This window comes from Micropterus salmoides, unplaced genomic scaffold, assembly GCF_014851395.1.
Source record: "Micropterus salmoides isolate LMB-PRFRI ecotype aquatic unplaced genomic scaffold, ASM1485139v1 Ms_hic_scaffold_5, whole genome shotgun sequence".
In the NCBI taxonomy this organism is placed as follows: Eukaryota; Metazoa; Chordata; class Actinopteri; order Centrarchiformes; family Centrarchidae; genus Micropterus; species Micropterus salmoides.
The window spans coordinates 6178314-6200999 of record NW_024044237.1 but is presented as its reverse complement, the minus strand read 5'-3'; the positions used below and the strand labels follow the sequence as shown (position 1 = coordinate 6200999).

The following is a 22686-nucleotide window of genomic DNA, read 5'->3' as shown; positions in this document are numbered from 1 at the left end:
AATGCGGCACAACAAAGCCAGGCAAAAGTCGGATCCAGCCAACCACTGATGAGTTTGGTGATGACATTGCACCCATAGGTATCCCATAGACTCACATACATTACTTTCCATTCTATCCATGTCTTTCTAAACACTGAGATAATATTTTAATTTTTGTTATTTTAACAGGATCATCAACACCTAAGAGAAGATTACAAACTTTTGAGTCTGACAGTGATGACCTTAAACCAGGTATTTCAAAGAAAGTGCAATCCTTGCTATTTGTTAGTTGTCTGCTTTTATCTAAAGCACTGTGCAGTCTCTTCATATACTCTGACAAGAAAGTGGGCTACTTTTAAAGTGACCCAGCTCAATACAGCCAAATGTATTCAGTTAAATCCATTTCAAAATATGTGCAGATCTGAAAATAAGCATGCTAACAGGCTACTGACCAACTGCAACCAACAGTTTTTAGTCTCTGTAAGAGATAACACCTCTGTTCTCACAACAGGATGTAACCTAGTTACTACAGTGCTGTGTGAATATAGTTAGTGATTAAGTTACTAGGCTGTTTTTTAAACACTGACTTGGTGTCAGAATATCAGCTTTCTGGACTTTGCCTGATGGAAATACATATTTGATCAATTTAACTTCACCCCTGATTGTCTTTTTATTTTTTCTTTCTGTCTGTCTTTCTTTCTTAGAAACCTCAAAGAGCCTCCTCTTTGATGGCCATTTGCAGAGGTCTAAGCTGTTGAAAAGACCCTAAAGGGCTTCATGGAATCTGGTAAAGTACCAAGAAAGTGTGTTGCCTGTTAAAAGCATCACCAGAAGCACTGAAAGGAAGAAGCTGGACAGCAGTTAAGTTTTATGTAAAAAATCAAATCATTGCTATTCAGGGTGAAAGTGCAAGACAAATTAAGTGAAAAAGGGTTTGCACTTTTTTCATGTGTTGATAAGTGTTGCCCTTTGCATTTGTTGTAACTGATCATTTCTGATGATATATGTGTTGGCACCCTCAGTATTCTCTGAGATATAGAGTTCTACTACATGATTATGTTTTAGAAGTAGTAGGAACTCTTTAGAGTCTGATAAATGTCCTCAAGTGATGTCACTTGTGTCACAGTCAGTTAAAAACTACAAGTTTGAAAATGAAACAAATCTGATGGTGTGGAGTTAGAAAGAAGTGAGCTCCCAGACCTCTTAAGCTGCTGTTCATCTCTGCTGCAGGCTACATTAACCGCTACTAGCATACTACACCCAATCTACCAACTGGCTGCTAGAGTAAGATGTGCATTGTGGGTAATGTAGGCACCAGGTTTTGACAAAGAATAATAAAAAGGATATCTCTTGTTCAACTGCATTTTGATTCTTCTTTGTCACTGTCATAGGTCAGACTATATTACGATTAATTAAATTATGAGAACTGTTTTAAGAAAACTCATTCACTCAAATAAAGAAAACACAAAATTGAAAAAAGATGCAGCGCAACAATAAGGAGACATGTGATGCTGTTCTTTCTGGTTCAGGTTTCAAAGATGCAAATCACATGAAGTAAAGTTTAAAAAATTACCTATCATGTTTATCAACTGCTCTATTATATGTTTGCCCAACAATTATATTTTACAATCACAATCTGATCTCTTTTTGAAGAATCTGGCATCTGGCAGCCTGGATTATTAGATTCACGATGAACTGATTGAATTGTTTAGTGAATAACAATGGTATTCTTTCTATGCCAATAGACTTAACATGACTGGTCCCCATGGGGTGTTCATATACATTTAAAATGTATTTAACAGTTCAAATTATATCTCTAGACCCTTCAGAAAGGGTGGATCCCACCAGGCACCTGCCAGTCATTGGTCCCCACGATGTAATAAAAATGGGTTATGGTGTGTTAAAAAATGGTGTGTTAAAAAAATAAAAATATAGGCCTATTAAAAATTAAAATAAAATAAATAAATAAAACAGTAAGCGTGTGTGTGTGTTAATATATATATATATATATATATATATATATATATATATATATATAGTCAGTCTGCATTGATCACATTTTTTTTATAATGCCTGGGTTTAGGGGTGCTGAGGGGCTCGTAGCACCTCTTCTTCCCGTGTTCATGTTTGCATACACTGAGTTAAGTAAGTAGGCATAGTTTATTAAAAGTGGGTGAATTATACAATTCTTGCATGTCAGTCGGGGCCCTTAGGAGGGCGGGGCCTCTGATCCCACCCACCGCCCAGAGTGTAGGACTGGGACATCATTCCCACAGAGCTGTCAGCTCATTTCTAGCGCGAGCCATCGGCTGTCCGGGTTTCCAGCCGCTGTCAGTGACCTCAGCTCAAAGCGACACCGTCATGCCCACGAGACAGACACCCGCGTGCTCCCTGCTTCTCTTCCCGTCGCTGCTGCTGCTGTGCGGAGCGGGACAGCAGTGTCTCGCGGCAAGTCCGTTGCTCGTGTTCCTGATCGATGGGTTCCGTTATGACTACATGGATGACCTGCACGCGCTACCCGGATTTCGCGAGCTCGTGGGCAATGGGGTGAAGGTGGACTACATGACGCCGGACTTCCCGAGTTTATCATACCCTAATTACTACTCATTAATGACAGGTAGTCTAATCTATCTATCTATCTATCTATCTTTCTGTGCACCTAAACAAGAGTACTAAAATAGGCAGATACTATTTAAAAAAACCTTAAAAGTTATGTTGAAATACAACCCACAACCTACAGCCTTCTTCATTCTTCTGTGGAGCTTCCTTCACCTGAACTGAACACACTAAATACTAAAAATGGGTGACCTTCAAACAATTACAGTTTTTCTCAGTTGCTTTAGTAACATTACATTTCTGTAATCATAAATGAAATTCTCAAAACTACTTGTTCCATCTCCACCTCATCTCCTCACTTGTACACATCATAAAAGTAATTTCTCATTATTTTGAACAAATTGCAAAAGCTTTGACACATTGATGCAAATGATTCTGTACAGTTGTCTGCTGTTTCCTACATTATCAGTTGGTTATGTCATGCTGATCACAATGCATTATACCAGTCTCTGGTGAATAGTCTTACCCCCCAAAACATCTAGGCACAAGTTCACCACATAAGTTACCACATGCAGAGTGGTTGAACACGTTGTCAAAATCTAAATTTATTGTTATTCTGAATATTGTTACATACGTACGGACCAAGGTGCATAAACAAAGTAAGAATAAACAACAAAAAAACCCCAACACACTACAAAAGCTACACAGCCCTCCCTCCGACCATTCAGCCCATACACACAATACCATCCACAGTAAACAGAAACAATGCAAAGTGAGCAGTGAATAGCAAAAATCACCAGCAGATGTACAGTATATATTTTTATGTACATATACATACACACATATATGTATAGATAAAAGTGTCTGTCAGACTTTTAAAAAAAAATGTCTTCTGAATTGAAGCTATCCATTGTGAAGTGGATGAGAATCTGTGAATGTCAGCCTGAGCGGTGTTTCCCATGTTTACATTTCTAATGTTTTAGAAAGATTTTTTTTCTGTTGTGCTAAATGCAGTGCTGTAAAATAGTCTTGTTTGTTTTTCCGATTTTGTTAACAACACCACAGGGTTGTGTTTTTGCAGATTAGTTGTTAATGATTAATCACACGTATAACTGACGGAAACTGTTATGTAGCTGTCTGAACTGTTTAGATTGAAAGGTATATGGTCAACATGCTTCACCTGAATTTTAATTTAGAGTAATTCATATTTTCTTCATACTCAAAAGTTGTTTTCAGTATTTAAATAAAACAGTCATTCTTACCATCAATATATTACTTAGGGCTAAAATATTTATATTTGTTAGTATACAGCTGGTGATGCTGTAGCGACTTACTGTTTACTTAACTGATTACGTTTGATTTGATGATGTGATGTTTCCAAGCAGTGGATTTCTGGCATCTTAAATTCAGTATTGTGTTTTGAGTAAAACAGGATGTATCAGCCAGTCACTCACATGTGGAAACTGCCCGGCTACTGTACTGTAACTGTAGCTGTGTCTCACTTATATACTCCAAACGAATTTGGGCAGGTTTGGAGTCACCAAATTAAGGATACCCAAAAAAGTAATTAAGCAGACAGTTTTTGGTGTGTGTGTTTCGTTGATGTACTCTGCAGTCAGAAAATGCATTACACAAAGGAAAATATTTATCTACCCAACGCTGCAAAAATTAAACAACACCACTTCCAAGAAGAACTTGCAAACACAATAAATTAAAGCAAAAGCCTCCTGTTACGGTCCTACTCACCAATCAGAGTGGGCACAGGGCGTGTACATTTTACAACAACAAACGAAACTATAGGAAAACGTAGGATAATGGTGTCAGACGGACCGACACAGGTGGTGGCTGTGCAGTGGTTTTGTGTGTTTAGCTGCCCTACGTTGTTGACGTTTTGTTAATTTGTCCTTTCTTGTGCTTCAACTACGAATAACAGATCTCTGTGTGTGGCTGTGGCTCAGGAGGTAGAGTGGGTTGGCTGTTAATCAGAAGGTCGGTGCTTCAATCATGCAACCAGGCTCCACCTGGTTGCAAGTGTCCTTGGGCAAGATACTGAACCCTGAATTGCCCCTGGCGGCCAGTTCTGCCAGTGTGTGAATGTTAGTTTCTGTTTCTCTCTCTCTCTCTCTACCTCTCTCTCCTTCACCCAAACCGGTGGAGGCAGATGGCCGCCCACCCTGAGCCATGGTTCTGCTCGAGGTTTCTGCCTCTTAAAAGGAAGTTTTTCCTTGCCTCTGTCGCCTAGTGCTGCTCTTGGTAGGAACTGTTGGGCTTCTGTAAATATCATCATAGAGTACAGTCTAGACCTGCTCTTTTATGAAAAGCGCTGTGAGATAACTGTTGTTGTGATTTGGCGCTATATAAATAAAATTGAATTGAATTGAATTGAATTGTTTGAGCACTTAGGCTCAGTGTGTGGATGTAGTGTAAAAAGCACTTTTAGTGGTCGAAAAGGCGCTATACAAATACAGAGCATTTACTTTGTGCCACTCTCTGCATGCTGCTTTTCCCACATGGAGCATTGCCTGATTTTGCTGACTTGTTTAGATTGTGTTGATTTGTTCGGTTGTCATGATTTTTGTGCTTCTACCATGGTTAAGTAGGCTACGTAGTTAAATTGTTTATTTTTTATCTGTTTTAACTGTGTTTATTGTTGATACACAATCAGGAATTTGCACAGGGTGTTTTGTTTTGAAAATCAACTGGCTTCTCTATGCCGTTCTGTGTCTGACTTCCTGCCCTGTCATCTCATCTGTGCTGCTTGATGAGGCAAGTTCCGTCAAAAATAGACTGGCAGTGATATTGAACTTTAGCTAAACCAAAAAACAAAATTGCAAATCAAATCGTCATCACAATATATGGCAGAAAATTGTGATTGGACTTCGACTTTGCCATTAGCTAGTGTTACTTTCAAAGAGGCTGCGGAGCCTGGTTATATTGCCTGTTCGCCCTGCTCATAATGTTTCTTGAAACTTTAGTCGCAAGCTAAGCAGAAGCTAGACAGCAACCGACGCAAGAGACACAAGTTTGCTATCATTACAATTTTTCTCAATCGCTTTGGTACATTTCTTGAATCATCCCTAACAATTGCAAAACAGTAAGTGCATTTCTCAAAACACATCGAACAGCACAACACAGTGGTTTACCTGCAAAAGCCAATAACTCAGAATCCTTAGTATATCTCTCAAAATGAAATGTCATTGAACATGTCAGTGCCACCAGAATGACAAATCCTTGTGTCATTGTTTACGAACAAGATAGTCAAAATGTTTAGTCATGTTATCAATATAATAGTGTACTCTGTAAGTGTTTTTGATGGAAACTATGGCTAATGTTTTGATGACTGAATGATTGAAAATGCACAGTGCTGCACTTTTTCAATATGTCATATCAATTTCAACAGTATAAAGTTATACATTGCAAGAGATTGGACAGGAATCACAGTCACGTTTTTACTGTTCGTGCTGTAATTTGTTGATAGACCATGTCATTGTAATGCAGAATAGAAAAAGAAAGGACTGTCTGGATAGCACAATGGTAGAAATTACAAAATTAGAAATGTAAGCATGTGAAACACTCCTTAGGCTGATGTTCCTGTCAGGTCACAGATTCTCACCCACATCACAACAGATATCTTCATCAGTTACAGTAAGGACATATTTACACAAAATCTTATAGACATGTATAGAAAATATGATTGACAGATATAGATGACCTATCTCTCTTATCTCTCTCTCTCTCTCTCTCTTTCTCTTTGTATGTACTGCTCATAGTGTATTGTTACTGTTCACTGTTTATTGTATTGTGTGTATCGTGTGAATGGTGTGAGGGCTGTATTGCTACTGTAGCATGTTGTGATTTGTTGTTGTCTATTCCTGTTTATGCACCATGGTCTGTACGAAACAACATTTCGTTCAGCTGTATACTTGAATGACAATAAAGCTTGGCTTTATTCAACTTTGATTTTGACAACGTGTTCAGTCATTTTGCCTGTAGTGACTTATGCAATAAACTTATGCCTAGATGTTTTGGGGGGTAAGACTATTCACCAGAGACTGGTATAATGCATAGTGATCAGCATGACATAAGCAACTGATAATGTAGGAAACAGCAGACAGTTGTACATACTCATATGCTTCAGTGTGTCAAAGCTTTTGCAATATGTTCAAAATAATGAGAAATTGCTTTTATGATGTGCACAAGTGAGGAGATGTTGTGGAGGTTGAACAATTAGTAGAGAATTTCAATTCTGATCTGAACTGCTATTCCAGATTTACAGCTAGCAGCTAAACCTCTGTCTGTGGAAACTTTGCTAACAAAGGCAAATATCAAGCAAGCGCAGACACAAGACGCACAAGACACAGCAAGCCCGCTAATAAGTTATTACTGACTAGTCCAACGCCTCAAGGCTAGCTCAGCATCTGTCCCACATTCGTTCAGCAGGAGTTTGAGAAATTGCTCAAATAATCTTCCTTAATGGAGGATTTTGTTGCACTTGTGTATAACGAGCAGTGTCAGTGTCAACATGACTAAAAAAGATAACATTAATTCTCACTGTTGTGGCTTCTGCTCTGCTGCCCGCTGTATTTGTGTGAAGGTGTGTGTGTGTGTGTAGGTGTGTGAGTGTGTGTGTTAATATGTGTGTGTTTGTGTTTGTAAACACTAGTGAACACAGGCACAGAACGGAGGGCAGAGGAGATCAGAGAGAGGCCTAAACTCAGAGTTACATAATATTGGACATAATTATCTGTTGAAATTCCATCGGAACCACAACATTATCAAAACAGTTTGATTTAAGGACACTGGTTTCTTTTATACTAACTGCAAAAACAGCATACTGTTATATATTGTATATAAACTGTGTACTATCAGTATGTAGTATAGCATGGGACACAGCATGTGAATAGACAGGATTCTGGAAAAAAACTGTAAGTTAAACGAGTTGCATTCTGACCTCACACCAAGCAAAGTCCATAAACTAAAACAACAGGGAGAGGTAGGTAGTTTTCCAGTGCTGGTAATAGAACTGCACAAAATTACCATCACACCAACAAGTGCAGTGGGACATTGGAGTTTTAATCCTTAAAGGGGCTATATGGGTTTTAAAAAATTTAATTAATCACTTTTTTTTGTAAAAATGAACCTTTCTCGGTTACCTCTATGTGAAGAAATCAGGTTGAGACCAATCTCTTGCCTTGTGATTCTGAACTGCACACACAGCGACAACATTGCAGCTAATGAAATGGAGTCCACTAACACCAAAAAGCGAATGGCTCCAAGCACAACACACACTCCTACAAAAACTCCACATAAGGACAAAAACAACAAAAATTTTGCTGAAGCCCATAAGGCCAAACAAAAATCAGATTGACGTTGTCAACATTACCGAAAGGCGTTTGAGTCATGGAGAGGCCTCCACTTTGTTTCGGATATTCACTAGTAAGGATCACACTGTCAACAGATGCAAGACAAGAAGTGCTGGCTTGTGCCTGGTTAGCTGGGTATTTCTGGAAGTGTCAGGAGGGACGTGATTGACGTGAGGTCCTGCTCCTGAAACTCAGCTCCTGAAAAACTGACCTAGAATTGGCTTTCAACCTATTGGACAAGTAAGCTAGTATTAATGCAAAGCAAACCAACCAGTTGCTAACGTTATATACTTACATTACATACTATAGTAGTAATGTTTAATACTTTACCTGCTAATATGATCCATATTACTATGCTGTGTATCACTGGTATTATGTCAAAGCGTTGATTTTAGCCTGAAAAATGTGATTAATGGTTTTTAGCTATGCTGAAATAAACAGTGGTAAACTTTATTGACAAGGTAAATTACAATGATACATGGAATCAGGGTCTGACATTAGCTCCCGCCACCCGCCAGATATGGGTGAATTGTTGACAGTTGTTGGTAAAATCGGCAGGCCTCCGCCACTTTGGCGGACAGGGATAATGCACAACAGAAAGACACATGTAATAAGATTAGCATATTGTGACCGGTGCATGCACCTGCGTCACGCACAATACACACACACCCAGCAGTCAGCTCAGGGAATATCTGTGGCGCCGTTTCAAACCAAACTACCAGGGGAAGAGGTTCAGTTCAACCTGAGTGACAACCAGGACTACGAGAGTTAATGCAAGTGTTGTTGGAGAATCACTAAGCTTGTCTATTAGATGCAAGAGCCATCACTTGGTTTTATTTTTGTTGGCCTACTTTTGTATTGAAACTGAGTTGTTTATTTTTTTGAGTAGGAGGTTTTTGTTGAGATATGGACTCTTGTGGAGATTTGAACTGAACCATTGGTGGTTGAACTGTGGGTTTTATGGTGAGCACTGACTGTATAATACACTATGTGTTTCTTGTCCTCTGTCGGTACCTTGTCAAGTAAGGTGGAGTGATTGTCATGTACTGAAATATATGAGTCCTTTTGATTTGATTTGTTATGTAATGTTTTTGTGTACATATACTGAACATTGAATGCCAACACTATTTACATTGAATGATGCCTGAATGAGCTGAATGTTATTCCTGCATTAGGCTCGATGGACAAAAATTGACAAAAAAAAACACATTACTGTTCAGTGAAGTAACGTTACTTACTATGGTATTACTGCTATAGTAAAGTGTGTCAACAATCTAATAGCATTCAGTCTTGCTCACGTCATCATCCTTGAAATTTAGCTATGCTGACATTGCTGAGCCTTTTCTGTGAATGATGAACAAATAGCTGGCTGCCAAATGCACTCAGTGCGTGGATTAGCACGGATTAGTTCAGCATCAAGCTGATAAAAATATTACTGTAACGTCGCAGTGGGAATTTACCCGAGGTTCTAGCATTTGGTGTGATGCCGTGTCAGGTCTGTCTGTCGCTGTTTTTGGCTCACTCATTAGTTCGAGTATGCACACCAGCAAACACTTATAAAGGTGGTGGTTGCAATGTGAAACTTCACCACCAGAGGCCAGTGAAAACTACACATGGCCGTTTTGTTTTTCAGTCGTGGTTGATTTTGCGACGTGTGGTTACTGGTGGTAACCATAACCACTTCAGTCCCCAGAATCTTGAGGGAAGCAAACACTGGTTGACCTGCTGCTTTTTCAGAAATACAACAGAGGAGCAATTTGTGTATCTGTTTACTGATTAACCAAGCGAACACATGGCAAGCAAAGACGTGGGGTGGCAGCTGCTCCCTGTCTGAAAGCATCTTAACTGCTCATTGTTCTGTTACTCCATACAATATTTAAAAGTGTTCAGCTGTCAAAAAATCCCCAAAATACCGGTTGTCGTCCACTTTGGATCAACATCAGTGACACATAAATTGTGTTTCCTGTGGCTGCTTCACAACAAAAGCCACCCTGTGTTTCATCAATTGAAGTCTTGTACTGTGAAGCAGCAGCAGTAGGAAAACTTCTTAGGCGAGGCGCCCAGTAAGCATACTGAGCAGACCCCCAAAGGAACTGTCTCCTTTTGACCCGAAGGAGCATTGGCTCTACTCCAAGCTCCCACCAGATGTCTGGGCTCCTTACCCTCATTTCGACCAGTTGTATCTTTTGTTCACTTTCCAGAGCAATCCACCGTTTTCCAGCAGAGAACCATGGCCTCAGACTCGCTCATCCTTCACACTCGGCTGCGAATTTCCCCAGTGTGTGCTGCAGTCTGGTAAACCCAGCAGAAACACATCTGCTAAGAGCAGGCTGCCTTGAGTTGCTGTCCCCTTTTAATAAATAAATAACCACCTCCCTGGTCTGTCTCTACACAGATCAGTGTTAGATACTGTCAGCCAAGACAACCTAACTTAATGACCAGGGCTTTCTGCATCTCAAGGAGAATCTCATCCACACATGGCGCCTTCCTAGACGTAACTAACATCAACTGAAGCCTAGTTCACACTACACGATTTTAAGCCATATTTGCCGGTCGGTGAGCTCTGCGACCGTCAGGCTGTGATCGGGGATAAATCAGCGGTCGATCGGCGGTCGCCAGTTGTTATGTGTGAACTACTCAGCAACTCATCAAAACGGCTTTCTGACACATCGCCAACGTCTGTCCGATATCTAGCATGTCAGATATCTGGAGGAGTCAGCTGACTCGACATCCACATCCAGCCAATGAGAGCAGGCAGCTGGCAGCTACATTTTCTTTTTTTTTTTCTTTTAAACCTGTCCTGCCCAGCAGCCTGGTATAGAGTATGATGACCTGGCTACCATATGGTGCCAGACAGATTTTACTTTTAACAAGAGAGTATTAATATACTCCTGTTTTATTATTTATTTAATTATGTATTGATTTGTCACCAGGCCGGACAGGGGGGCAGATGGGGGGGGGGCACAAACAGACAGCACAGAGAAAGGACAACACCTGTAAGAGAAGGGGGATGGAAGGTGTGGACAACAGGGAAAAGCAGTGGGAAACACCAATTGCAGAAAGCAACGAAACCTGCAATAGAACAGAAAGGGGGGCTTGGGGAGGAGAAAAACAACAACAAACAAAGAAGAGCAGCGCCCGGACCGACCGCGGCGCGCACACAACATAGACCAGTGCTCCCCCCCCCACCCAGCACCCCACCGCCGCGCAGCAAACAACCAAAACGCCCAAATGCCACGCAATCATCAACACCAATGCACAAGTGACGAGCCCAACACGCATACTGCCAATAAAAGTCCGCCATCCCCCCAACCGCCGGAAAAAACTAAGGCTGCTACTTTTTCACTGCAAAACACTTTTTACTCCCCTTCAGATCTCTCTGTAGCTCAGACAATCCCTGCTACCTGTGTCTATTCTTTCACCCAGATTTTTTGTCATTATAAGTGCTATCTGTATTATAAAAAACAACAGCTGTTTCGTGTGTAGGCACGCGTCATTTCCCGCTTCACATTTCACGTGTGTTTTGTTGACAAAACGTGGTTTGGAGACCAGCGTCGGGTGACAGAATTGTTGTTAGCTTGTGTATTGTGTGACCCCCTGTCACCAATCAGTCAAGTAGTGGGAACACCACAATGACTTCAGACTCCCGTCACAAGATGGCAAGTTGTGCAGTGTGAACAGCTCGGCCGACGCTTAAAATCATGTAGTCTGCACAAGCCTTTAGCATGTGGTTACTAATTACAGAACACATGCTACAAGAGAGGTATTTGTAAAACAAAAGATTATGTTGTAGTTCCCTTTAAGCTACTCTATGTTATATATAAATGTATATAAAGTAGATGGGTAAATGAATAATAAGTCATAGAAATAAAGCTATTTTACATAGTGCACAGGCTGAGGAGAGAAGCTGCTCTGCAGTCTGGTGGTGCAACAGTAGATATATCTTCTTGCCAGTAGGCAGCAGGGTGAACAGGTTGTGGCTGGGTGAGTTCTGTCTTTGAATATCTATTCGGCTCTTTCTATGCACCTCAACTTTCCAATATCACTGATGCTTTGTAGATGAGTACTAGGGGTGGGAATCACAGGGTACCTCACAATACGAAGATACAGCAGTTGGGCGATAATCAATATATTGCTTGACAATCCTTTAATTATACATCACTATATCTAACTATGAATTCAAAATGCCTACAAAAAGGTAAAGTTTTCTCTATTTATTCGCTGCAAATCCAAGCTGTTAGAAAACAGCATAATTCTATAGCACACATTTTTTCAGTCTATAAATTAAAATTACAAAACTATAGCACATCAGTGGTGTCCTGCCCTTTCTCAGCTTTGTGACAGGTGTATTTTTAGGCCACTGGGAATTTAAAAAGGTTTCAGTTTTGACCCTTTGGGGTTGCTGTAGCTAATCAGTGTGGAGCAGATAAAGCCAATTAAGTTAGCAACTCTTTTTTATTTTACACAGAGCACAGGAAACATATGTACCTTACGTATTTGCAAAAGATGTCACTCTAGATGTTAAGCATGTGAAGCAAAATATGTAGATTGTGCTAAGATTAAATTATTATTAAATTATGCTGACGTCCCTTAGCATGTCAATGGAGATTCCCATTATACGTTAGCATTGAGCTAACCGTCAAATATATATATATATATCGATATGAGGGGCTGTAATATCAATACAGTATCATGGAAAAATGTATATTGATATGTTGCTGTGTCAATGTTTTGGCACACACCTAATGAGTACCAATGATCTTCTAAACAGTTTTAATCACTCACTGCAGAGCCCTCATGTCCTGAGCCATGCACATCCCATGCCAGTTTGCGACAACAATTAAATATCTAATCAATACATGTAAGTTGTGCAGACATAAATTATGCAGGCCTGTGCGTAGCTGTGTGCGCTAACTCACGCTACACCCAGTTTGCGTTACGGTATCAGTTGATGGAGAGAAAAGGGTGATGCTACTTTGTTAGCTGGCGATCCCATTGTGGATAAGCCAGGCGGAGAAGGAGCTCAGTGCATCATGGGAAATCTTCCGGCAGTCTAGGCCTATAGCAACATAACATAGCTAACCAGTCCTAACGATAAGCTTTATCGAAGAGGAAAGTCACTACATTGACATGCTGAAGACATTAAAGAACATCTCACTAACAAGCAGAAAGAAAGATGAGGTGGACAGGGCTATTTAATTGAAAAATGCAATCACAAAATTCAGCTTTGTCTGAAGACGCGGAGCTGCTCCCAGTTGTTAGGCTATTGGACTGCACCATTGCAGACATGCAATCAAAATGAAAACAATCGACGAACTATCCGGGATGTTGATCGTAAACAACAGCTGCATTGATGCAAGCCTTGGGAGAGTCCGTACCTTTCTACTGCATTTCTTTACAATTCCAGTGACTGTCTGCCGAATAATCCTTTTCCCAACTGTATTTTATTAAATCTTACCTGAAAAGCTCAATGGGACAACTGTGCAGTGCGTTTAACTGTTGCTGGTAATTTTAAAGCTGCATACCTTAACTTCTTCCATTTGCTTCTGACATTGTTATGTTGTTATATTACGTCTGATTGTGATGGGACAGCCTGCTTTGACCATAATGCATTGGGGCCCAGCACTGCCTTGTTATGCCACTGGCTCTGAGATTGGCTTGTTTTGTTTTACAAGCTGAGGCGTATAATGAGTAATGGGCCATTAATGAGTAACTAGACAAGATAATGATTACTGTGGGCCTGTAGGCTGGTATATGCCACGGAAAATTATAATAGGAGTTAGTAAGTATCTGAACTTGATGTGATTGAAATTCCCAGTTTCTTTATTCACTGCTGATCTGTACATAGTCTCTGAGTGCTTTACAATCCAGTATATATTTTTGTATGAGATAGGAGATATGTAAGGATTGAAGTTTCTGCTCCAAATCTCAGTGAGAGAATACATCTGACCCTGATAATGAGATCCTTCCCACAATTCCGGTTTATTAGTTGTATAAGCGATCAAAAGTCTGTGTGTGTGTTCCCTTCTTTGCTCAGTTGATCACATGTAAGCGTAATGTAAAATATGGAGGACCTGGCTGTCATTATGTTACCATGAGAGGTGCATTTACATCGGTTTTACTATATCATGTGTTAAAACATTTTGATGATAACAGTACTGACATTACTGTTATTATCATCGTCTCATTTTCAGATCAGCTCCTGCCTTCATTTACAGGTTGATTTAGACTAACCACAAGACAGTCAAACAGAGACACAGCAGTCACATCAGGACCAGTGAACCAGTCTTGTTTTCTGTCTAGTTCTAGTTACTGTGGTCCTGACATGCTATGCTTACACACATTACATTCTTCCTCACAGGTCAGCTTCAGTCTGGCCATGGTGTTTGTTAGTAGTAATGTGGAGATGGCGTGCAGACAGATTGTGGGTGCTAGTGACTTGTAAGAGCCCATTATAACTGTGCCATGCTCCATTACTTTTATGTTTTAACATTCTGCCTTTAGAAATTATTTGAACTATTAAGACCCAGCAGTTAACACTTGCAAGATGGGTCATAAAAGTTGATTGTGCACACTAAAATTAAATTGATGAATTTTACCCAATGAATGTCTGAATCCCAGAACATCACAAATAAAATGGGGGATGAATATTGTGAAGGATTTTTTTTGGTTCTTTCACAACTATTACAATCCAAAAGATAACTAAACATGTATGAAATCATAGATTATTGTATAGAATCTATAGTAAATGACATTTTCAGTCAACTGTCTTAAACTTCTAACATCCAACCTGCTTTTATTTGTGGTGTTTGTAGTGTATTTGATCCAAGTTAATTTGCAAATTGCAACAAGCTGCAGTTTACAGTAAAGGAAATCATTGTGGGAGGTAATATTTTAACATTAATAGCATTCAGCCCCTGCCGCATCAGTGCATCTCTTCAATGCCAGCCATGTTGCAGCCTACAGATTACCTGCCTCAGCTCTCTCAGACAATGAAATATTGGTCATGCTCGCCAGAGGTTGAATTCAATTTTATGTATATAGCGCCAAATCACAACAACAGTTATCTCTGAGAGCTTTTCATAAAAGAGCAGGTCTAGACCATACTCTATGATGTTATTTACAGAAGCCCAACAATTCCCACCAAGAGCGAGCACTAGGCGAAAGAGGCAAGGAAAAACTTCCTTTTAAGAGGCAGAAACCTCGAGCAGAACCATGGCTCAGGGTGGTCGGCCATCTGCCTCGACCGGTTGGGGGTGACAGAGAGAGAGAGAGAGAGAGAGAGAGGGAGGGAGAGAGAGAGGGGAGGGAGGCAGCCTACACAATATACACACAGAGGTACAGATAGTAAAGGTAATGTTGCTATAGACTGAATGAATAATGGTACAGATATTTACAGTAGTGTTTATGATAGTGATCATAATGTTAGAGAAAATAATAACAATAATAGTAATAGGACTAGCAATAATTGTAGCAGAGGGTGTCGAGCAGGAACACGGGGGCAGCAGGTGACCCGCAGCCACAGATCCAGACTCCACAGCTCCAGAGCCAGAAACACCTGCAGGAAGTGATAGGAGGAGAGAGGAGAGGGACGAGAAAGCACAAGACTAAAAGGGAAGAAGTCGAGTTAGTAACATGCATTAATGGGATGAGGTTGCATACAGAGGGAGAGAAAGTAGAGGAGAAAGGAGTTCAGTGCATCATGGGAAGTCCCCCGGCAGTCTAGGCCTATAGCAGCATAACTAAGGGATGGTTCAGGACTCACCTGAGCCAGCCCTAACTATAAGCTTTATCAAAGAGGAAAGTCTTAAGCCTACTCTTAAATGTGGAGACGGTGTCTGACTCCTGAACCCAAACTGGAACCTGGTTCCACAGGAGAGGAGCTTGATAGCTGAACGTTCTGGCTCCTAGTCTACTTTTGGAGACTCACAAGTAACCCTGCATTCTGGGAGCGCAGTGCTCTGGTGGGGTAGTAGGGTACTATGAGCTCTTTAAGATAAAATGGTGCCTGACCATTAAGATTTTTATAGGTGAGAAGAAGGATTTTAAATTCTATTCTGGATTTCACAGGAAGTCAATGCAGAGAAGCTAAGACAGGAGAAATGTGATTTCTTTCCCTGGTTCCAGTCAGAACACGTGCTGCAGCATTCTGAATCAGCTGAAGAGTCTTGATAATAAAGAATTGTAGTAATCCAGCCTAGAAGTAACAAATGCATAGACAAATTTTTTCTGCATAATTTTTAGACAGGATGTTCCTGATTTTTGCAATATTATGTAGGTGAAAAAAGGTGCTCTTTGAAATTTACTTATATGTCCTGATCAAAGATAACGCCGAGAGTCCTCACAGTGGTGCTGGAGGCCAGGGTGATGCCATCCAGACTATCCAAACTAGATAATGCGTCACAGAGGTGCGTGGGCCCCAGAACAAGAACTTCAGTTTTATCTGAGTTTAACATTAGAAAATTACAGGTCATCCAGGTTTTAACATCCTGAAGGCACATTTGAAGTTCAGCTAACTGATGAATTTCATGTGGCTTGATCGATAGATATAATTGAGTATCATCTGCATAAAAACGAAAGTTTACGGAGTGTTTCCTGATAATATTGCCTAAAGGAAGCATATATAAAGTGAAGAGGATTTGTCCGAGGACAGATCCTTCTGGAACTCCCTGACTAACTTTGGCGTGCATGGATTCATCGTTAACATGTACAAACTGAGATCGATCTGATAAATAGTTAAATGATAAATACTTCCCAAGCATTTCCTACACCATCTGCAGTAATACAGGGTTCACTGCAGCACAGTTCTGGCCTCATTTCTGTTCATCACATCTCTTCAGTCTGTAACTGGATCAAAATTGTGTATAACTTGTTGGTGTTTTGGTTCACGCTGCTCACTGTTGCTTCTCATTTGTTATCGATCATTCTCTGCCTAGCTGGACTTGGCTTTTCATTCACAGTTGTGGTCAATAATTGAGATCAATGCTAGCAATATTATATGCTCCTGGTTATTGCAGGGCTATAGGTTCCCCACTTTCAGTCATTGCTGAAAGTGGGCGTGTACGATTGCTCATAACTGAAAATATTCATGCATTCTGCTAATTGCTTGTCTCATTGCATTTTGTCCTCACGCGTCACTCATAGCCTGCGAGATCTCATGAATCATTCAAGGTATTTTCAGTTTGGTCATCAGACCCTAATTTGGTTGTCGGGCCTTATTTTCTGTTTTCTATTTTATTTAAGTTGGTCCTTGCTGACATTCATTTCTGCTTTGTTTTATAACCTTTTATTTAACTAATGGCCTTGCTTGCTCTTTATTTTGTTTGCACAAGCAAGAACCATGGTCTACGACCTCATGCATGAGTACTGGTATTTTCAGGTTGTCAGACCCTTCTGTTTCTCAACGTTACAGAATTTCTGTTTGGTCATTGAACTTTATATTTCTTTTGCCATTTTATTTAAGTTGGTCTTTTAGCTTTTTTATATCGGTTTTTGTCCTCGCTGACCGTTTATTTTTGTTGTACACTATGACAATTTAATTAGTGGTTGACCTCATTTTGTGAGGTCAGTAAGACCTCATTCATGCCCTATCTAATACATGATAATGTTTTCATAATAATCCATGCATTTTCCTGTCTAATCTTGTCATTACAAATTTTTCTAGAAAGCTGCTGCTGCCTGATAAGATAATTTGTTGTCCTTTCTTCTTCTTATTTGGGGGGTTTTCTACAACGGCTTCATCACTCCCTTTAAATACCATGATGTCACAATGGAGTCTAATCACTAAAGACTATTCACATTTTCCATATTCATTGTGCACATGTTAATAAATCAAACAACTCCAAGGGAGCATTTTTGTGCTGGTTCAAAGTTTTAATCATTAGTGATGTGGCTGAGAGTAAATCACAATTGCAGTGGACGCATGCCGTAGTATGTGCATGTACGTGTAAACATAGAATTGAATTCATTAGATCAGCCCCAATGTCACAGATACCCGATCCAGCTATTTGTGACAGTATCAGACTGATATCGTTTAATTTGGCAAGATAGTCTTAAAACTTATAAGAAGGCCTTCCGTAATGCCAGAGCAGCGTACTACTCGTCATTAATAGAGGAAAATAGGAACAACCCCAGGTTTCTTTTCAGCACTGTAGCCAGGCTGACAGAGAGTCACAGCTCTATTGAGCCAAGTATTCCCATAGCTCTCAGTAGTTACGACTTCATGAGCTTCTTTAATGATAAAATTCTAGCTATTAGAGACAAAATTCACCAAGACCTGCCCTCAACTGGCACCAACTTATCTCTTAACTCAGGAACCTTAGAAACAGCTGTAGAACCAGATATATGTTTAGACTGTTTTGCTTCCCTCAGTCTTTACCAACTAACTTCAATAATTTCTTCATCTAAACCATCAACCTGCCTCTTAGACCCCATCCCGACTAGGTTGCTTAAAGATGTTTTACCCTTAGTCAGCACTTCTATACTAGATATGATCAATCAATCTCTATCAACAGGCTATGTACCACAGTACTTTAAAGTTGCTGTAATTAAACCTCTTCTGAAAAAGCCCAAACTTGATCCGGATGTTTTAGCCAACTATAGACCTATATCTAACCTTCCATTTCTCTCTAAGGTTCTGGAGAAAGCAGTTGCTAAACAGCTGTGTGACTTTCTACAGAGCAATAGTTTATTTGAGGATTTTCAGTCAGGATTTAGAGCTCATCATAGCACAGAGACAGCACTGGTGAAAATTACTAACGACCTCCTTATTGCATCAGACAAAGGACTTGTCTCTGTACTGGTTTTATTAGATCTTAGTGCTGCATTTGATACCATTGACCATCAGATCCTATTGCAGAGACTGGAACATTTCATTGGCATTAAAGGAACCGCTCTAAGCTGGTTTTAAGTCCTATTTATCAGATCAATTTCAGTTTGTACATGTTAACGATGAGTCCTCCATGCATGCCAAAGTTAGGCATGGAGTTCCTCAAGGACTCTGTCCTCGGACCAATCCTCTTCACTTTATATATGCTTCCTTTAGGCAATATTATCAGGAAATATTCCATAAACTTTCATTGTTATGCAGATGATACTCAGTTATATCTATCGATCAAACCAGATGAAACTCATCAGTTAGCTAAACTTCAAATGTGCCTTCAGGATGTTAAAACCTGGATGACCTGTAATTTTCTAATGTTAAACTCAGATAAAACTGAAGTTCTTGTTCTGGGGCCTAAGCACCTCCGTGACGCATTATCTAAAGATATAGTTTCCCTTGATGGCATCGCCCTGGCCTCCAGCACCACTGTGAGGAATCTTGGAGTTATCTTTGATCAGGACATGTCATTTAAGTCTCACATTAAGCAAATTTCAAGGACCGCCTTTTTTCACCTACGTAATATTGCGAAAATCAGGAACATCCTGTCTAAAAATGATGCAGAAAAACTAGTCCATGCATTTGTTACTTCTAGGCTGGATTACTGCAATTCCTTATTATCAGGCTGCTCGAAAAAGTCCGTTAAGACTCTTCAGCTGATCCAGAATGCTGCAGCACGTGTTCTGACAGGAACCAGGAAAAGAGATCATATTTCTCCTGTCTTAGCTTCTTTGCATTGGCTTCCAGTAAAATCCAGAATAGAATTTAAAATCATTCTTCTTACCTACAAAGCTCTTAATGGTCAGGCACCATCTTATCTTAAAGAGCTCATAGTACCTTACTACCCCACCAGAGCACTGCGCTCCCAGAATGCAGGGTTACTTGTGGTTCCTAGAGTCTCCAAAAGTAGACTAGGAGCCAGAGCGTTCAGCTATCAAGCTCCTCTCCTGTGGAACCAGGTTCCAGTTTGGGTTCAGGAGGCAGACACCATCTCCACATTTAAGAGTAGGCTTAAGACTTTCCTCTTTGATAAAGCTTATAGTTAGGGCTGGCTCAGGTGAGTCCTGAACCATCCCTTAGTTATGCTGCTATAGGCCTAGACTGCCAGGGGATTTCCTATGATGCACTGAGCTCCTCTCTCCTCTACTTTCTCTCCCTCTGTATGCAACCTCATCCCATTATTGCATGTTACTAACACAACTTCTCCCCTTTCTGGTAGTCTTGTGCTTTCTCGTCTCTCCTCCTATCACTTCCTGCAGGTGTTTCTGGCTCTGGAGCTGTGGAGTCTGGACCTGTGGCTGCGGGTCACCTGCTGCCCCCGTGTTCCTGCTCGACACCCTCTGCTGCAACGACTATTGTTACTAGTCCTATTGTTATTATTGTTATTATAATCATTAACATTACGACTGTTACCATTAACACTACTATAAATATCTGTACCATTTTTCATTTAGTCTATAGCAACATCACCTTTACTGTCTGTACCTCTGTGTGTATATATTGTGTAGGCTGCCTCCCTCCCCTCTCTCTCTCCTTCCATCCCTCTCTTTTTCTCTCTGTTCCTCTCCTGCCCTCTCTTTCTCTCACTCTCTCTCTTTCTCTCTCCCTCTCTCTCTCCCTCTCTCTCCTTCACCCCAACTGGTCGAGGCAGATGGCTGCCCACCCTGAGCCATGGTCCTGCTTGAGGTTTCTGCCTCTTAAAAGGAAGTTTTTCCTTGCCTCTGTCGCCTAGTGCTTGCTCTTGGTGGGAACTGTTGGGCTGCTTAAATAGCATCATAGAGTACGGTCTAGACCTGCTCTTTTATGAAAAGCGCTGTGAGATAGCTGTTGTTGTGATTTGGCGCTATATAAATTAAATTGAATTCACTTCAATTCAATTCAATTGAATATTAGCATTGGATCGGTGCATCCCTATCATTTAGATTTTGTGTGTTTCAGAACAGCCAAGCTTTGGACAATAGACAGTCGTGTTAAACGGCTGTCCTTGTGAATAGTTAAGTACATGGCTTGACCACAAAACACCAAAATCCTAAACCCATTTAAAATCATACACGATACACTATATCAGTAGTAGGAGCAGGACACTTTGGTAATGAAAAGATAAGTTGAGTTTTATAGGTTTAGGCGGGGCCATTGTCACGAATTTGGATGAAGTGCAAACAGGAGAGAGCCCAAATGCAAGACACTGGAGAGTTGACTGAAGGTGCACAGGTTTTAATCCAAAAAAACCCACAAAAATAGCTTACACGCAGTTTGTGTGTAAGACGTCCAAACAGAGGAATCAGGTAACACAGAGACAGGCAGAACACTCCAAACACGAGACACGACAGAGTGTATTCACACTACAATGACCAGACAGGGAATGAACAGAAACACCAAACATATATACTCAGGGACAAACGAGCAGGGTGGGAGCATAACATAGGGAAACAGACTGAAACAAGGATTAAACAGAACACAGAGCAGATATGGGCAAAACAACAAACACTGAAGTACACAGACCAGGAGTAAAGACTAAGACATGATCTGAGAAACAACTGAAACGCAGGACTAAGAAAACAGAATGAGAACCAACCCAACCATCCTCATAAGAATAAATGATGCGAAACAGTATAACACAAGAGATGGACCAAAAACACATACTAAATAACACATACCAAACAGACCAATGAACAAAACTCACAGAGCCCTAAACAGGACCGATCAGGCAGAATGTGACAGCCGTTCCAGTTAAGACTGAGGTACAGGATGAGTTGTAGCAGATTTCATAAAAGCACATAATTTTCCACATAACAGAGGCTGTGGAACAATATCTAGCTTCACTGAGTGAGGACTTCTCAACCTGCTTGTGTTGCAATAATGTTCAGCTCATCATTCTGTAACCTTCTAATACAGTAAGGTGGTTTCTGAACAGCTAATGCATCTGTGATTACAAACTCTCACCCACTAAAAAAATAAAAAATAAAAGTTTTCTTGATAAATGTTTTTGAATTGAATTTGAATTGAGGGTCTAAGGGCAGAGTCCAATTAGGATTTGTGATATTGGGCTATAAAATAAAATATGCTTGACTTGTTTGGACTTTGAATCCACTGTCTGAAATACCCAGCCAGGCCTAGAAGATGACTCAGCTGATTGTGAGTTGGTTTTGGTCCAACTTGGACTGGAGAGACCCTTTGAGGGTGCCGCTCGAGTGAACACAGAAAATGTTCAACAATCAGTTGTTGACACAGTTGTGCCTTTGTGCAGCGAAGTCATGTGAACTTATGAGGCTGAACATTTAGCAGGATCACTGCATTAACTCAAAGCACATGCTAATTGGAGTCCAGCTGTATGTCACACTTATTCAGAGCATTCAGGGCACACTTATATATTACCTGTTTCCTCAGTGAAACCAGGTTCTATGGGTAATCAGAGAATGCTTTTACAAGCACTGTAATAACCTGGTTACTTTAAATCTGCGTAAACATGTAGCACTTCCAAACTTAGTATGAGAATATGGTATTTTTATTTTAACTGTAGTAGTGACAGAAAGAAAGGAAAGGAAATTAATTTTATTGCTCCTTATGAATCAAATTCTTCCCCACAATAAAACAACTCAATTTACCTTGAACCCCATCATTCTCATTGTTTACATTCTGTTTGTTTAGTGATTGTTTATTTCTTTGATGTATATATAACCACATTTATATTCACCTTTAGTTAGCTTATAAATTTCACCTAAATCACAGGAACTGTGTGTGTGTATTGTTTAACTCCAGGTCACTGTAACGGAGGATTTACACCTTTGATATGAGATTGACTGACTGATTTATAGAAATGATTAAGCAATTACTTCTAACTGATCACTAGGAATAATTGTGTAATTATTAAAACCATACCCGGGGAGTCTGGAGGCCCTGGGCAAACGG

At 40.3% G+C, this 22686-nt stretch overlaps 1 protein-coding gene across 1 annotated transcript in view; it reads left to right on the top strand.

The window, feature by feature from the left end:
- Positions 1-2169: 2169 nt before the first annotated feature.
- enpp6 (ectonucleotide pyrophosphatase/phosphodiesterase 6) overlaps positions 2170-22686 on the top strand; it is a 35215-nt gene continuing 14698 nt past the window's right edge. Inside the window, exon 1 of the mRNA XM_038699539.1 lies at positions 2170-2596. Within this exon, the coding sequence (XP_038555467.1) occupies positions 2173-2596 (424 nt within the window). The 5' untranslated portion in view covers positions 2170-2172. The remainder of the gene's footprint in view (positions 2597-22686) is intronic.